A 16,112-nucleotide genomic window follows, 5' to 3' on the forward strand; every position below is an offset into this window, starting at 1 on the left:
CACAGGGCTCAGCATCTGCCTCCTCCAGGAAGTCTACCTGGATCAGCCCACCTGGACATGTTCCCTCCCTCTTCCAGGTCCCTCGCTGTCCTACCTTTCACACAGCACTCAGACATCTCCTCCCCACGCCATTTCAGTCATATCCATGCATAGAACTCGCCCTCCCAGACACTCTGAGAAAACAGTGGTAAGATCATAGTTTACCCATTTTCATATGTGTTTAAGATCACAGTTTACCCATCTGCATATGTGTTTAAGATCACAGTTTACCCATCTTCATATGTGTTTAAGATCATAGTTTACCCATTTTTGTACATGTCTCATACCCGTACCCATCTGGTATTGGTTGACCTCAGAAAGTCACTTCTTTTTCTTTCCTGCTACTAACTTTCACCCTTGTGAGGGGTGTGCTCTGGCTTAGCTAGGACTGGGGTCAAATCTCAGCCCTGTAACTCACTACCCATGTGACCCTGGACAGGTGACTTCACTCCCAGTAGCAGATGCTGCTCGGTCCCACCCACTCTTTTTAGCGGACCCCAGCCCTGCTTCCAACAGCCAGATTGGCATCTCTTTGCCCACTGGCTATTTCTGACCAGAGTCAGAGCTTCTCATACTGAGAGCAGAAGGGAGGTATTGGAACATGAACCATCACCCCCACTGCCTGGAACCAACGGCTCTCAGGAGGTGGTCAATAACACCAGCTCCCTCAGCCCTCTGGGCGGAATGACCTTGAGATATGTGTTTTGCCCTGGCTCCCAAAGTGCCCCGGGAGAAGCCAGCTCCATGTGCCCCGGGGGTAACCAGCATGAACGTGAAAGTGAAAGTCACTCAGTCGTGTCTGACTCTTTGTGACTGCACGGACTATACAGTCCATGGAATTCTCCAGGCCAGAATACTGGAGTGGGTAGCCTTTCCCTTCCCCAGGGATTGAACCCAGGTCACCTGCATTCCAGGCAGATTCTTTACCAGCTGAGCCACAAGGGAAGCCCTTTATTCGGGTTAGGGTTGATTTTATTATCTGTCTCCACTTTCTTGTCTTATTTCCCCCACTTGTGGTCACTAGGGTCACCTCCCAAATAAACCACTTGCAATCAAATCCTCAGCTTGGGAAGCCTTTGAGGTTTTGCCTTTGGGAAGCACAAACAAGGGCGCTCCCCCTCCAGCCTCAGTTTCATTATCTGTAAAATGAGGATCATGGCAGAGTCCACCTCACAGGATTGCTGCGAGGAGTCAATGAGATGACAATCATACTATACTGTACTTGGTACAGGGCCTGACATTAATAAGCATGCTCCACACAGACCACTACTATTGTTTTGAGTAGGGTTTATCACAAACTTTTTGAGGATTGAACCATTTGATGAAGTGGGCATGACTTACACCCAATGCAGTTCACCTTCGGATGGGTCCTCACTCTCTGGTCCACCTCCATCTACACACAGGCCTGGATACACTTCTCCTGATGACCCAGAAAGGTCCAGAAAACAGCCACCCTCAGCATTACCTTACACTTGGGCCTGTTTTTCAGCTGCATCCTCCCCTCAGATCCTAATAGAAGAGTGGACAACCAACCAGGCCTGCAGCCTGGGAATGCTGACCGGAACACCTGCTGGTGTGAGTCTCCAATTTTATTTTCTATGCAGTTTCACCATCTGCTCTGAAGCCTTCAGTCAGTTCAAAACGGAAAGCCTTTAGGTGGGGGGTGAATGAAACAACAGATCTAGTTTCCTGAGGACTACAGTCTCCCTGCCTGCCCCTTCTAACCCTCTCCCAGGCTGACCTGGTGCTGTGGTGGGGCTGGGCAGGTCCACAGGGCACCTACCTCATACCTGGCGGTGGCCTCCCTTTGCTCCCTCGGGATTCTGCTTGGTCTTCAGGCCTCTCTGGTACCCACTCACTACGGCCGGGGCCTCTGTGGGACTTTACTAGAGGCCCCATGTTGTTGTTGCTGTTCTTGTTCAGTCATTAAGTCGTGTCCAGCTCTTTGTGACTCATGGACTGTAGCACGCCAGGCTCCCCTGTCCTTCCCTATCTCCTGGACTTTGCTCAATTTCATGTCCATTGAGTCGGTGACGCTATCTAACCATCTTATCCTCTGCCACTGTCTTCTCCATAAGTTCCAGTACTTCCGAAGTTCAGGTACAATTGCCAAGTTGATGGATTTTTATCCAGTCCATGGTAAATGAGTCCACTATCCACCTGAGTCTCCTGTGTTTAGGAGCTTGGACTATTCCCCAGAGAGTAGCGATGCATACAACACTGAGGGTGAGAACAGCACAAATGGCTGAAAGACGTGATTCTACCTGTGTCAAAAACACCTGTACACGGGAGCTCCCCAGCCACCTGGGTTCAAACGCCAGCTCGGGCACTGGCTCACTGTGTCCACCGGGGGACTCAACTGCATGGTATCTCAGTTACTTTATCTGTAAAATGGGCATAACAGTAACATCTATCTCAGAGGGCTGTTGTGAGGATAACCTGCCCTGGAGAACTTAAGACTGTGCCCAGAATATAGTAAATACTTGGTGAATGGCTTCCTTGGAGGCTCAGATGGTAAAGAATCTGCCTGCAATGCAGGAGACCTGAGTTCGATCCCTGGGTTGGGAAGATCCCCTGGAGAAGGGCATGGCAACCCACTCCAGTATTCTTGCCTGGATAATCCCTTGGACAGAGGAGCCTGGCAGGTTACAGTCCATGGGGTCGCAAAGAGTTGGACACGACTGAACAACTAACCCTTTCACCCTTTGGGGAATGCTAGCTATTACAGATGTGGGGGTCTGAACACAAGATGAACAGGACACACACGTTCAGCAGAAATGACTTCTGGATGCAGACCAGTGGCTGTCAGAGGCCAGGGAAAGAAGGAATAGGGAGTAACTGCTTAATGGATATGGGGCTTTATCTTGGGGCAGTGAAATATTTTGGAACTAGATAGAAGTGCTGCTTGCATAACCTTGTGCACATACTAAATCGCTCACTTGAAAAAAGCTAATTTTATGTTACGTGAATTTCACCTCAATTTTAAAAAGCCCTGAACAAGAAAAGACTTCTGGGTAGTAGGTAGGTGGAAAAAAAGTAGGTGGCAAAGACCTTTATCAGACACTTTACTTCTTACTTTATCATTTCTGTCCAGCTTGATATTTTTTTTACTATATATATATATCACTTTTTAAATTAAATTAAAAAAATTTAAAGGAAGTAGCATGTATGGGGGTGGTGGAGAGTGGGTGGGATTTGATGAGCTCTGACTCATATTTTATTATGTACCTATCTATCTTCCTCTGTAATGTTTGTATCATGGGGAGGAAAATACTATTAATGGCCCCATTTCAAAGAGAAAAGTGAGGTTCAGAAAATTTAAGCCATTTCCCACCTCAGAAAGCCTGACTCAAAACCAAAAAAAAAAAAAAAAAAAAACCCACTCAGACAAGAGAAACCTTTCGATTATATTACACAGCCCCTCATCCTCACACGTAAAATAAGGAGGATGTAAAATGATTTCTCGGGTTCCTCAGGCTCTGATATTCTCTAGTCCCTGGATGCCTGGCTGAGTTCTCAAAGTGCCAGTCCTGCTTGGGACACCCAACTGCCCAGACACACCCCGCTAGCCACGCTGCCCGAGGCTCCGCAGCGGGACACCTGCTCTCCAAGGCAGAAACCAGACGGCCCAACAGTCCCTCAATCCTGAGTTCTGGTTGGAATGCTGATAATCCTAAGAAGAGAGCAAACGGGCGGCCATCTAGAGGGCAGCTACTTCCGTACAGCTGTACCCGCCCACCGGCCACGAGGTGGAGAGACCACGCCACTCACCCCGGCTGCCTCCCGGTGTAGGATCCTGGCCACCTCTGCCCGGCCCAGACCCAGCTGCAGCCACACTGGGCACGTCTTGACGAGTTTCTCCAGGACGCTGATGTCCCGACGAGGAAGGCAGTTCTTCGGAGTGCCTGGCAGGCCGGGCCCCACTCCATCTTCCTTCTCCTCTTCCTGTCTTTCTCCTTTGCCAACATCTGGAATAGGACTGCGGACGGAATAGAATGGTCAGTGCATCCTGATGCAGGTCCAGAGAGGACTTGACAACAGATGGGAATTCAATTCTTATTGGACTGAATAAATCACGCTTGCTTGTCCAGCATCTGCATAGCCAGGGCCTTTGGGGGAGTTAAAAAATGGACACGATCTTCACCTTAAGGCACTTAACATGAGTAAGACATACACAGACACAACCGGCTGTAGCACACGATCAGACTAAATATAGCCGGAGGGCAGTGCAATGGAAGGAGCCAATTCCAACCCAGGCTGGGTTCGTGAAAACAATGGCATTTGAGCAGAGACCTGAAGAGAATTTAAAAAAACAACAACTTCCTAACTGAAGTGTAATTTACACACAGTACAATGCACTTGTCTTTAATATACAATTAGACAAACTTTGACATATGTCTGCACCCGAGTAACCATCACCCAGATCAAGACAGAGTTGTGCTGTCCAATATGATAGCCACTAGTCATGTCAACGCTCAAGAGTCAGCTGTCTGAACTGAGACACACTGTAAGTGTAAAATACACACAGGACTTCAAAGACTTGGTATAAAAAAAGAAGACCACAAAATAGTCCATTAATAATATTTTACATTGATTCTGTATTGAGATGATCATTTTTGGACATACTGAGCTAGAACATTATTAAAATTAATTTCACCTCTTTCTTTTTCCTTTTATAGTGTGACTACCAGAAAATGTAAAACTACATAAGGTGCTTGCGTTGTCTTTTGGTTAGATATTTCCAGGTTTCCCTGTCTCTCTCCCAGTCCATCCCCAGGATGAGGATGGAAGAGATCACGGTCCCTGGGAAAGGAAGAACATCACAGGCCTGAGAAATGGCAGGACAAGTAGAGGACCGGCCCAAGAGGTTCCAGACTCTCTACAACACGCTTCCTCCACCTGACCCCCTACGCACACACGCACGTGAGTTTGATTCCAGGAAAGGAGGAACAGCATCTTGGGGCCTCAAATTCTGAGTCAGGGGTGGGGTGGGGTGGGGGCTGTGTGGTCTGTTTGCCTGCTACCTGAGGAACAAAATCTCTCAGGGTATCTGCAGGGGTGAAAACCTTTTTCATTGTAGTTGCTGTTTTTGTTTGTTTTTTAGCAGTGCCCTGACCAGGGATCAAACCCGTGCCCACTTCAGTAGAAGCATGGAGTCCTAACCACCAGACCACCAGGGACTTCCCATGGGTGAAAACCTTAATCAGATAGAAAAGTTATAAAACCAGGAAGATGCAGCTGGTGCCTTTCCTTTGTCCTGTATCCCTGAGATGCTGCCGAAGGGCACCAGAGATCAGGTTGGCATCTGCTGTTAAGGAGCTGCCTGGGGGTGGGGTAGGATGAGGCCAGGATGACCCCTGCTAGAAGCACAGAAAAGTGGAACCATTTGCTGAGGTCAGAGGACATGGGGGACCCAGGAGTCCTGATGAGGGAACAGCATTCCCTAGAGGGGAGGGCGGCGGTCCTGGTGGTTCTCTGGGTGGTGGGGAGGCTGGGAAGGTGAGGTTAAACAGGTCCAATTGTGTTGGATTTTGCAGAGACCAGACTAGAAAGATATGTACAGTGAGAGATCCAGCAAAGTCAGTGTACTAAAAATTACCTCTTCTGATGGTCCTCACTCCTAAATCCTTCTAGAAGCCCGCCCTCCCTCCCTGGAAGCTGCGTGTGTCGGGGGTTCTTATGAATTTCTCCCCTGGGTCCACACAGGAGTGTGCCAGGTCACCAGGCCAACAGGAGTGTCCAGGCAGCTGCGGGCGTCATGGGGCTGGGAGGGACAGCTGGGGGGCACCTACAGGCTGTGGAACTGGGTTTTATTTAGAGTTTGAGAGTAGGGCAGCCCAGCTCATACAGACACGACCTCTTCCCAGGCCCCGAAGTATGGTCCACATCTCCTCTGGGAAAGCAGAAAAGACAGAGGAGGCCAGAATCACCCAGAAATACACATTCTTGGTCTTCTAGGTTCTTCTAGCCTTCCTTGGAAGCACAAAAATATCTTCTGGCACCAAAAGGCTTTATAATCATCCTAAAATCTTCTTGCTTGGCCCCAGGCTTCCTCTCAGAGGCCAGTTAGGACTCTTAACAGCCACTGGAGTGAGAGCAATTGGCTCCCATTTCCTCTCTGCCACTAACTAGGCTTAGGTTGCTTAGTGAAGTCTGTGAGAACATCTGTTCCCTCTTAGGGCCTCAGTTTCTGTATCTGTACAAAGGGGAGAAGTGGCCTAGAAGACTCCTCTTTTTGCCAGGTGGTCTAGGTAGGACCCATTTTCTCTTGTGGAACCAAGATCAAACAAACTTTGAAAAAAATGAGAAAGTTCACCTTGAATTCATTTATACTATGCATATTTTCTGAGGGCCTGAAAGTACCAGATGTTGTTCTAGGCATGGGGTTAGAGCAGAGAACAAAATAGCTTAAAAAGGACAAAACCCCCTCATCTCTGGGAGAGAAGTCAGGCCACAGACAAGGTGAAGGGGTGCCCTGGGCTGTTAGATGGTGCTGAGGACCAGCCAGGCAAGCAAAGGGCTGGGGTGAAGGGAGCCCTCATTGAAAAGACTGAGTAACATCTGGATGCAGACAGCTGGGGAAAAGATTCCAGACTCGGGCAGCAAAGGCCTCGAGCAGCAGGCTTGAGTTTCCTGGTCCAGGAGGAACCACGAGGAAGCCTGGGGGTGGCAGGAGGTAGAAGGGTGAGGGTGGGAGAAGGTGAGGTCAGGGACCACGGTGGGGTGGGGGTGTGTGTGTGTCTAAGGATTCTGGATCTACTGGGAGAGTCGCCTCTAAATCCACATAAGTAAGCACCTTCCCTGGGCTTCCGGCTAGCAACTTGCTCTCACCAGCCCCTGGGTTTTCTTGGCAAGAAGAAATGGACTGGTTAAGATGTGGTGGGGCCTGGCTGGCCTCTGGGCCCACAGACATGAACCCAATCCCCTATCCCCAGCCCTCAGCAGTCCCACCTGCCTCTTGAGGTACAGCCTGCTGCTTTCACGGTGACCAAGTAGAAACTCTGCCCCAGGCTCCAGCACCAAAGGGATTGTGTCAACTCTCCTTTTGTGATCATGTCCCTGCCCCGCTCTAAAACTCTCAATGGCTCCCACTGCCGGAAGAGTCCAATCCAGGCTCTGATACTGAAGGCATTCCCATTGGGAGCCCCCAGCCCACAGAAGGAGGCTACTGTCCACTACCCCTGCAAAACCTGTACATCCCCACTCGACACTCTTGCTCCAGCTATTCTGTCCACCTGCAGTACCTTCAGATTCTCTGTGACTTCCTCTCAACAGGTAGGCAAACATTCATTAGACTGGACACAGAAAGCAAGAACCATAAAGGAAAAGATGGATAAGTTAGTCATATCAACATTGAAACTTGTGCCCATGGAAACACCTTGTGAAGAAAGTGAAGATTCACACACACACACACAAAAAACCACCCTGAAGACTCAAACTACAGGCTAGGAGCAAATATTTGCAAAGCATGTATCTAATAGAGATCACACAAATTAATTTTTTAAAGGGGCTTTGAGGATGCTTCAAAGAAGAAGACATGGCCAGGAAGCAGGTAATAAGTGCTCGACATCATTAGTCATTAAGGAAATGCAAATTAAAACCACAGTAAGATACCACGACACAACCACTAGGATGGCTAAAATTAAAAAGACTGATAACATCACATGATGGCAAGGATAGGAAGTAAACAGAACGCTCATGCTTTATTGGTGAGAATGCAAATTGGTATGACCACTTTGAAAAAAGGCAGTCTTTTCAAATCAACTTTCATATACATCTGCCCCATGGCTGAGCTATTCCATTCATAGATATGTACCCAAAAGAAAGGCAAAAGTAAGCCCATGAAAAGACCTCTCCTTGAGTGTTCATATCAGCTTTATTCATAATAGCCCCAAACTGGTCCAGATATTCATCAATCAGAATGAACAGACAAGTGGTACATTACACAGTGGAAAAATATTCAACAACAAACAGGAACCACTGATATACACAATCCCATGTATAAACCTCAAAAACACTGCTGAGAGAAAGGAGCCAGATGCCAAAAAATACATATGATATGTATCCATTTATATGAAGTTCAGCTGGTACACCTAGCTAAGTATATTTACATTTTATTATATGCAAATTTTACACCAAAACAGTAAAAAAGAACCATAAAGAAATACTGAACTCTAGTTAGTGATATACATGCTTAATATTCTGGGGTGTCCAGAACTTTCTTCAAAATGCAGAAGAAAAAATAAGGTGGAGAGACAGAGGAATAAACAAAAACATCAAGGGTAAGTGTTTACTCCAAAATTATTTTGACTCTTCTGTATGTCTAGTATATTTTTTTATAACAAACCACTGGGGATAAAGTTTTCCCATCCTTCAGGGCCCATTCATTAGAAGGCTGCCTGATGCACTACAAGCCCTAGGTTAGGATCCAGGCTGTGTGATCTCTGGCTAGATCCTTTACTTCTCTGGGCTTCCATTTATTCACTTGTATAAAAATACTTCATAGGATAATTGTGGAAATTTGATGGGACATTTGTCAAGAACTTGGCAGAGTGCACATAATTCAGGAAATGCTAGCTACTGCTTCTCTTCTCAGCTCGCTAATTGGAATTCTTATTTTCCTCTTCTCACTATAGTTCTCCCACATTGCAGCCTTGATTGTAGGACTCAGCACGTTGAGAGTGGGGTACACCTTTGTGTATTGCACTCATCTTGTACCCAAGTCAATCCCAGTCCAAGTTCAAGCGCTAGGGAACCATGGCTTGACATGAACAAAAAAGCCAATTTTGGGGCACAGAAACAAATAACTTGGAGGATCCCTTTTGTAACTTGAGCTCAGCTTCTGCCGGTGGAAAGACAAATAAGACCCAGGGTTACTGCAGAAACCTTCCTGAGATGAGCACTGAAGGGGCTACGTGTGGCCACTCAGACTAAACACTCAGGAGGCCAAAGGCTCTTAAGATGCTGCTTTCCAGGAATTGTCCAAGTTGTTCAATGTTCTCCTTCCCCTCTGGGTGGGCAAGGGTGGAAGTAACAAGGGTTTGCTCAGGGCCCTCTAAGTGGTGGCTTGGCAGGATCGGAGGCTTGGAGTGGAAACTCTAAGTTTCAAAGGCTGCAGCAAGGACTATAAGTTAGCGAAGGAGCAACTGAGCCTGAGGGAGGTTTGGGTCTTGCACAGGTCACAGGAGCAGCAGAGCCCTGGAGGGACAGAGTGGCAGGGACATCTGCTCTGACCAGGCCAAGGAAGGGTAATGGGGCCAGGAAGATGCCCCCTACCCCTTGAGTCCCTGATGACCTCGAGCCTCAGGTCACTTGAGCTCTCTGGATGCCCACTTGTGACTATTAAATGCTGGAGCTGAAGCTGGGGCTCCAGGCTGGACTGTCGGGCTCAAGCAGGATGGCAGAGGTGCGAACACCCTGAGCCAGCATCATACAAGCTGTTGCACTGCCATGATCACGGTCATTCAACAGCTTGGCCACACCAGCTCTGACTTTGAGGGACCATCACTGAGCCCACGCCACAGCCAATATGTCATCTGCTGGCACAGTCAACCACCCCAGCTCCCACACCCTCCTGCTCACCAGCCAAGCTCCAGCTGAGGGCCCTGCGAAGGCAGCCACCAGAACCCCAAGTAATGAATGGCACTGTTAGCAAAAATAATGAGCCCAGACACTTCAGGGCAATTCCACCGTAAAGAGAAATCATTCCATGACTTGTTCCCCTTCTGCTTGCACAGGAGAAATAGAGAGATCGGCTCTAATCAGCAGTCCTAACAGCCTTTCAATTCAAGGGGTGGGCTGTCCGAGGACACCCAGGCTGCCCCACCCAGGTGCAGGGTGGCCAGACACCAGGAAAAACCCTTGCCTTGGGCCACAGGGACCAGGCCGGGGCTCGGCATCCTGGCTTATTTGGGGACCTTCTCACCAGCTCCCAGAGGAGGGACTTGGCATGGTGTGTCCACCCTGGCATGCTGCCTGCATTGAGTCATGGGCCTATTAAACCTTGGTGAGGAGAAAGGAAAGCCCTGCTCTGGGGTGGAGAGGCCACCCGAGGGGCCCACCTGGGTGTGGGGTCAGCTAAGGGTGCGGGCCCCTGGCTGGATGCTGCCTGTCTGGGAGAAGGCCCCTTAGTTCCCAGTTCATGAGGGTGCTGGCCTTGGGCTGCCTGTGTGGGCCTCGGGGAAGCAGCTCAGAAAGTTCCAATGACGCATCACTGGAAGGAGAACTAAGGCCCCCTTGTGCAGACTTGGCCGGAACTCGGGGGGGTGGCGGGGGAGTGTGGGATGGAAGGGGAGGACTGGGGAAAGGCCAATTCCGTCCCACCCGCAGTCCTGACCGGGCCCCCGCTCCAGGACCAAGTGAGTCTATTGACAGAAAGAGACCTGGTCCCAGCAGTCAGTGTCATGGTATAGTCCGATCACTCCATACAAGGGGGTGAGTACACGAAGACACGGAGGGGCCAGGGTGGGAGGGGCAGGCCCTGGAAATGCCAGTCAGGGCAGCAACGTGCCTGTTCATCCCCAAGAGCCATGGCACACAGTCATCCTCACACCTACTGGAGAGGGCAGCACCGTGTCCCCCAAAGAGACAGATCCAAATTCTAGCACCCAGCCCCTGCGAATGTGACCTCACTTGGAAAAAGGATCTTTGTAAATGTAATTAAGGATGACGTCATTCTGGATTTAGTATTAGTCGCTGAGTCGTGTCCAACTCCTTGCGAACTCATGGACTGTACCCTGCCAGGCTCCTCTGTCCATGGGATTCTCTAGGTAAGAATGAATACTGGAATGGGTTGCCATTCCCTTCTCCAGGGGATCTTCCCAACCCAGGGATCAAACCCAGCTTTCCTGCATTGCAGGCAGATTCTTTACTGTCTGAGCCACCAGGGAAGCTCTCTGGATTTAGGGTGGACCCTAAATTCAGTCAGAGGTGTTCTCATAGAAAGACAGAGAGGAATTCTCTGGCTTCGGTGGTTAGGGCTCTGAGCTTCCACTGCAGGAGGCAGGGGTTCTTAGTTTAGGGAACTAAGATCCCACATGCAGCAGCCCCCAAAACAGACACAGAGATATAAGAAAATCACACGAAGGCAGGGAAGAAAGTAGAGTTAGGAGTTTTGAACACCAAGGATTGATAGCTACCACCAGAGGCCGCAGAGAGGCATGGCCCTATTCTTTCAGAGCTTCCAGACAGAACCAACCCTGCTGACCCCTTCCTTGGTCTTGAAATTCTGGCCTCCAGAACCATGAGAAAATACATTTCTATTGTTAATAGCTGCAAGGTTCATGATGACTTGCTGCTGCAGCTCTTGGAAAGTAACATATCTACCTGACAGTCTCATGTAAAGATGAGGACACTGAGGCGCAGAAAGGTTAAACAGCTCATCCAAGGTTGTGCCTGTGTGCTCAGTCATGTCTGACTCTTTGCAACACTTTGGACTGTAGCCCGCCAGGCTCCTCTGTCCATGGGGGTTTTTCAGGCAAGAATATTGGAGTGTGTTGCCATTTCTTCTGCAGGGGATCTTCCCCACCCAGGGATCAAACCCGAGGTTCCTGGAGCTCCCGAGGCTCCTGCATTGCAGGTGGATTCTTTGCTTGCTGAGCCATCAGGGAAGCCCAAGGTCACACAGCCTCTAAGTGGCAGAGCTGGGCTTCAAATCTGGAAAATCTGAACCCAGAGTCTGGGCTACTAACCTCTACACTACTCTAGTTCTTGAAGAAACTTTGAAAATTTCCCACGTATATGTATCCTTATAGTACTTGGCAAAGAAAGTGCTCATTAAAGTTTGTTGACCCATTCGGAATTTATATAAACACAGAGGCACAGAAATATAAACATACACATAAATAACGTCCTGAAGGCTCTGTATGACATCAGTAAGAACTGTTATTTCTGAGAAGTGCATGCAGGGGGGTCGTTTCAAATTTTTATGCCAATTATGCATTACTTCTATGATTAAATCATCTTAAATCAATGTGTAGAAATACACCGGTTTGTCACATAAATGCATACAGGGTGGAGAGCTGGTGACTTTGGGATTTCCTGAGCCGGCTTGGCAGTCATTTCACACACTGCAAAGCCAGCTCCACATTGACTCGCTAAGAGGACTATTTGCCTAACCACACTCACCTCCAGTCTCCTCTTCTGTGAAGTGGGGAGTAAGTATAACAGGCAGAGAGGGTTTCCCCCGGGAGTAGAGAGGATGAGATGCGCACACTGTGAGCTATTATCCCGAGAGTGATTGAGAGCAAACTTCTAAGAGCCGTAACTGAATTGCCTGGTGGGGCTCCCATGCCCAAGCTGAGCTTCCAGAAGTCCAAAGCCTCCCTCTTTTCGAAGTGGCAGCTATTTCTCAAGCTGGGGCAAAACTGTCCAGAGGCCCCAAGGGTGTTTTCCTCGTGTGTGATCCTGGAGAACGAGCTGAGCCTTGACACTCCCAGGGGAGGGGAGGGGCAGTCACTCATGGCTGTCCCCACCCACCTTCTCACTACAATTAGAGCTGTGGTGGTCACTTCACATTCCACATAGCCCCAAGATGAAAACTAGGACTCAAGCAGTTACAGGCCCAGCCCTGCCACATCTGGCCATGTGACCCAGGGTGAGATTTTTTTTACCTCTGTGGGCCTCAGTTTTCTCATCTGTGCAATGGAGCTGGTAATCCCTGCCACATGTGCATAAAGCAGCATCTGGCACACAAGAACACCTCGAATATGTCACTATTCTAGCTGGCCTAACCACACATGTGGTCTTGCCCTGTTTCACCCACGAATGCCAACATGAGAAATGACCTGAGATAGGGGAGAACCCATTGCTCAGCCCCCTGAATGTCACCAGCACACCAAGGAGGAAAAGCACCCCCTTGAGAACAAAAACAGCTGCACTTGCTCTGAAAGACTGTCAAAATCTAAAAGAGGGGTGCTGTAGCCAGGCCCCAGCAGCCCCACTCCCAGGACACACACAGGCATAAGGAGACAACTGATAATGGAAGCACCTATAATGAAAGAAAATGGGAACAACCACTGTCCATCCATGAGAAACAGACATGAGAAAATGATAAATAAGTTGTGATTCTTCCACCCTGGACTATCACACAGCTGCTAAAAGTTAGGAACCAATTGCTATTGGGTGAAATCTCAAAATCCTGTCAGTTGCATTGATGTTGATTTCCTGATATTGATCCCTGTGCGAGGTTATGTAAGAGAATGTCCATGTTTGGGAAATATTCACAGACATATATGCAGGTAAAGAAGCACAATGTCTGCAACCTACTCTCACAAGTTCAGAAAAAGTGAAGAAGAGAATACCAACAGATGTGATAAAATGTTCATAATTGGTAAATCTGACTGAAGACTGTAATACAGGAATTCACCGTACTACTCCAGTAACTTTTCTGGGAGTCTGAAGTTATTTTAAAAGAAAAAGTTAAGAAGTTTTAAAATCAAACAAACCAAAATCCCAATGTTGAATGAAATAAGCAAACTACAGAAGGAATGAAAACACTTTATATAAAGTGTAAAAGTGTACACAACAGTTCTACGTTTTTTTGTAAATACACAGGCACACCAAATCCAGGACAATGGTGGCCTCTGAGGAGCTGGAAGAAAATGGGATCTGGGAACTGTGTGAACGAGGCTTTGGCCAGTTCTGCAATGATTTATTTATTTTTAAAAATGTCAGAAACACGCACCTTCTCCCCAGGTCCTCCAGAACCTGCCACAAGCCCAAGCATTGTAGAGTAGGGGGGAGTCTTAGGATGTTACTGAGTCCAAACTCGCTCTGCTTGCCGCACGACAGGCCAATGAATTGAGGTGTTGAGACAAGGAATATGCCTTTAATCAGAAAGCTGGCTGACCAAGAAGATGGCAGACTAATGTCTCAAAATAACCATTTGTCGGGGTCTGGATGCCAGCTTCTTTTATAGAACCAGAGAGAGAAGGGGTGAGGAACTAAAGTCAAAAGGCAGAATAGAGAGGGAGAAGCAGTGAGGAAGTGAAGTATTAATACAAAGTGCCATCAGTCTTACAAAACATCTCTGGGAATGGCCAGCCTGTGGAAGGGGTGTGTTAATCTCTTCTTTCCTGCAGCCATTCATAAGTGGGCAGGGTCAGATTATCTTCCTAATAGCTGAACAAAGGCTAACAATTAGTCCAACAACTGAGTCTGCCCGGTGACTCAGATGGTAAAGAATCTGCCTGCAATGCAGGAGACGGGGTTCCATCCCTGGATCAGGAAGATCCCCTGGAGAAGGGAATGGCAGCCCACTCCAGTATTCTTGCCTAGAAAATTCCATGGACAGAGGAGCCTGGCAGGCTACAGTCCATGGAGTCGGAAAGAGTCAGACACAACTGAGTGACTTACTTACACACACATACAGTCCAACAGTCAGGCAGAGGGGCAGGGTCCCCCGAGGCAGGCCATTACGCATTGTTATAATGGTGGCGCTAGGGGTGAAGACCCCGCCTGCCAGTGCAGAAGACATAAGAGACTTGGGTTTGATCCTTGGGTTGGGAAGATTCCCTTGAGGAGGGCGTGGTAACCCACTCCAGTATTCCTGCCTGGAGAATCCCATGGACAGAGGAGCCTGGCGGGCTACAGTCCGTGGGGTCGCAAAGAATCGGACACGACTGAAGCGACTGAGCATGCGCATAACAACAGCAATGAAAAGCAAGTCAAAGAAACAGTTCCAGCACGGAGTCAGACCTGGTTCTTTTCTGCAACAAGAACACCTAAGCCCGTCCCTTCTGCCAGGCCAGTTCCTCCGGGATGACTCCCATTGTTTGTTTTTCTTGGCATTTTTAAGACCGTTCTGGAGCCTGAGGGCCTGTGTTGAAAGGTAATCAAGGTGAGTCCATCCAAAGAATCAGGCCCTGGGGGACTTTAAGGAAAATCTTCTGACAGAGAAGGTCACTGGGTCTGTGTCTCCACACTGTGGCAGCCACAAGACTTGGGCCAAGGAGCAGCAGCTGATGCCAGAGTGAGTGACAGCTTGGAGTTCTGACTACAGGTGAAGATGCCAGCAGGAACATGCAAGACTGGCGGCAGGTGTCTGGAGCTGGGAGAACTCCTTCTGAGGCCCCGGTGCTATGAACAAACACTCACCCTGGGCTCAGTGTCCCCCAGTGTAAACAGGAAGCCTAGGCCACTGATGAAATTAAAATTCATATTTTAGGGCAAGATGAGAAAATTTAAAATAACCCGATCTATTTATTTTTGGCTGTGCTGGGTCATCGTTGTTGCATGGGGTTTTTGCATCGTTGTTGAACGGCAAATGGGGGCTACTCTCTATTAATAGTTGCGATGCAGGGGTTTCTCATTGCAGTGGCTTCTCTTGTCATGCCTAGGGCACAGGCTCTGGAGTTGTGGCACGTGGGCTCAGCAGTTGTGGCAAATGGGGTTAGTTGCTCTGAGGCATGTGAGATCTTTCCAGACCAGGGATCAAAGTCATGTCCCTGGCACTGGCAGGCAGATTCTTTACCAGTGAGCCACCAGGGAAGCCCGAGATGAGAAAATTTAAACATAAATTTTTTCCTTGCTGGTTTGGGCCTCCTCCCTCCCATTTAGTGTGTGCTGTGCAACCCCATTAAGCAGACCTCCCTAGGTGACAACATTCCTTCTTTAATCTTGTAAGGGGCCACGAGGACCCAAGACGTGCTATACACTTTGTAGTGTAGATCTGGACTGTGTAACCTGTCAATAACTTGAGTATGGCCCTTTCTCAAAAACTTACATACCTGGGCTCTGACCTCTAAAAGAGTGGAACAATTCTCAGAGCTTTCTGAAAGACAGCCTCCTGGATTATAATGCTCAGGTCGGCTCAAATAAAACTTTTCATTTCCTTCTAGATCAACTGTTTTTTTAAAAGATGTATTTATTTCTGGCTGCACTGGGTCTTCGTCGCTGCATGAGGCCCTTCTCCAGTAGCAGCAAGTGGGATCTACCCTTTGTTGCAGCATTCAGGCTTCTCACTGCAATGGTTTCTGTCATTGCGGAGCACAGGCTCCGGGCATGTGGGCTCAGTAGTTGTGGTATATGGGTTTAGTTGTCCCGCAGCACGTGGACCAGGGATTGAACCCGAG

General features: G+C 48.5%; 1 protein-coding gene across 1 annotated transcript in view; it reads right to left on the reverse strand.

Annotated features, from left to right (window-relative positions):
* The window catches only part of RIN3 (Ras and Rab interactor 3), a 130,311-nt gene that overhangs the window by 85,553 nt on the left and 28,646 nt on the right, over window positions 1-16,112 (reverse strand). The window contains exon 2 of the mRNA XM_040256613.1: window positions 3,811-4,018. Within this exon, the coding sequence (XP_040112547.1) occupies window positions 3,811-4,018 (208 nt within the window). The remainder of the gene's footprint in view (window positions 1-3,810; window positions 4,019-16,112) is intronic.

This window comes from Oryx dammah, unplaced genomic scaffold (assembly GCF_014754425.2).
Source record: "Oryx dammah isolate SB20612 unplaced genomic scaffold, SCBI_Odam_1.1 HiC_scaffold_16, whole genome shotgun sequence".
In the NCBI taxonomy this organism is placed as follows: Eukaryota; Metazoa; Chordata; class Mammalia; order Artiodactyla; family Bovidae; genus Oryx; species Oryx dammah.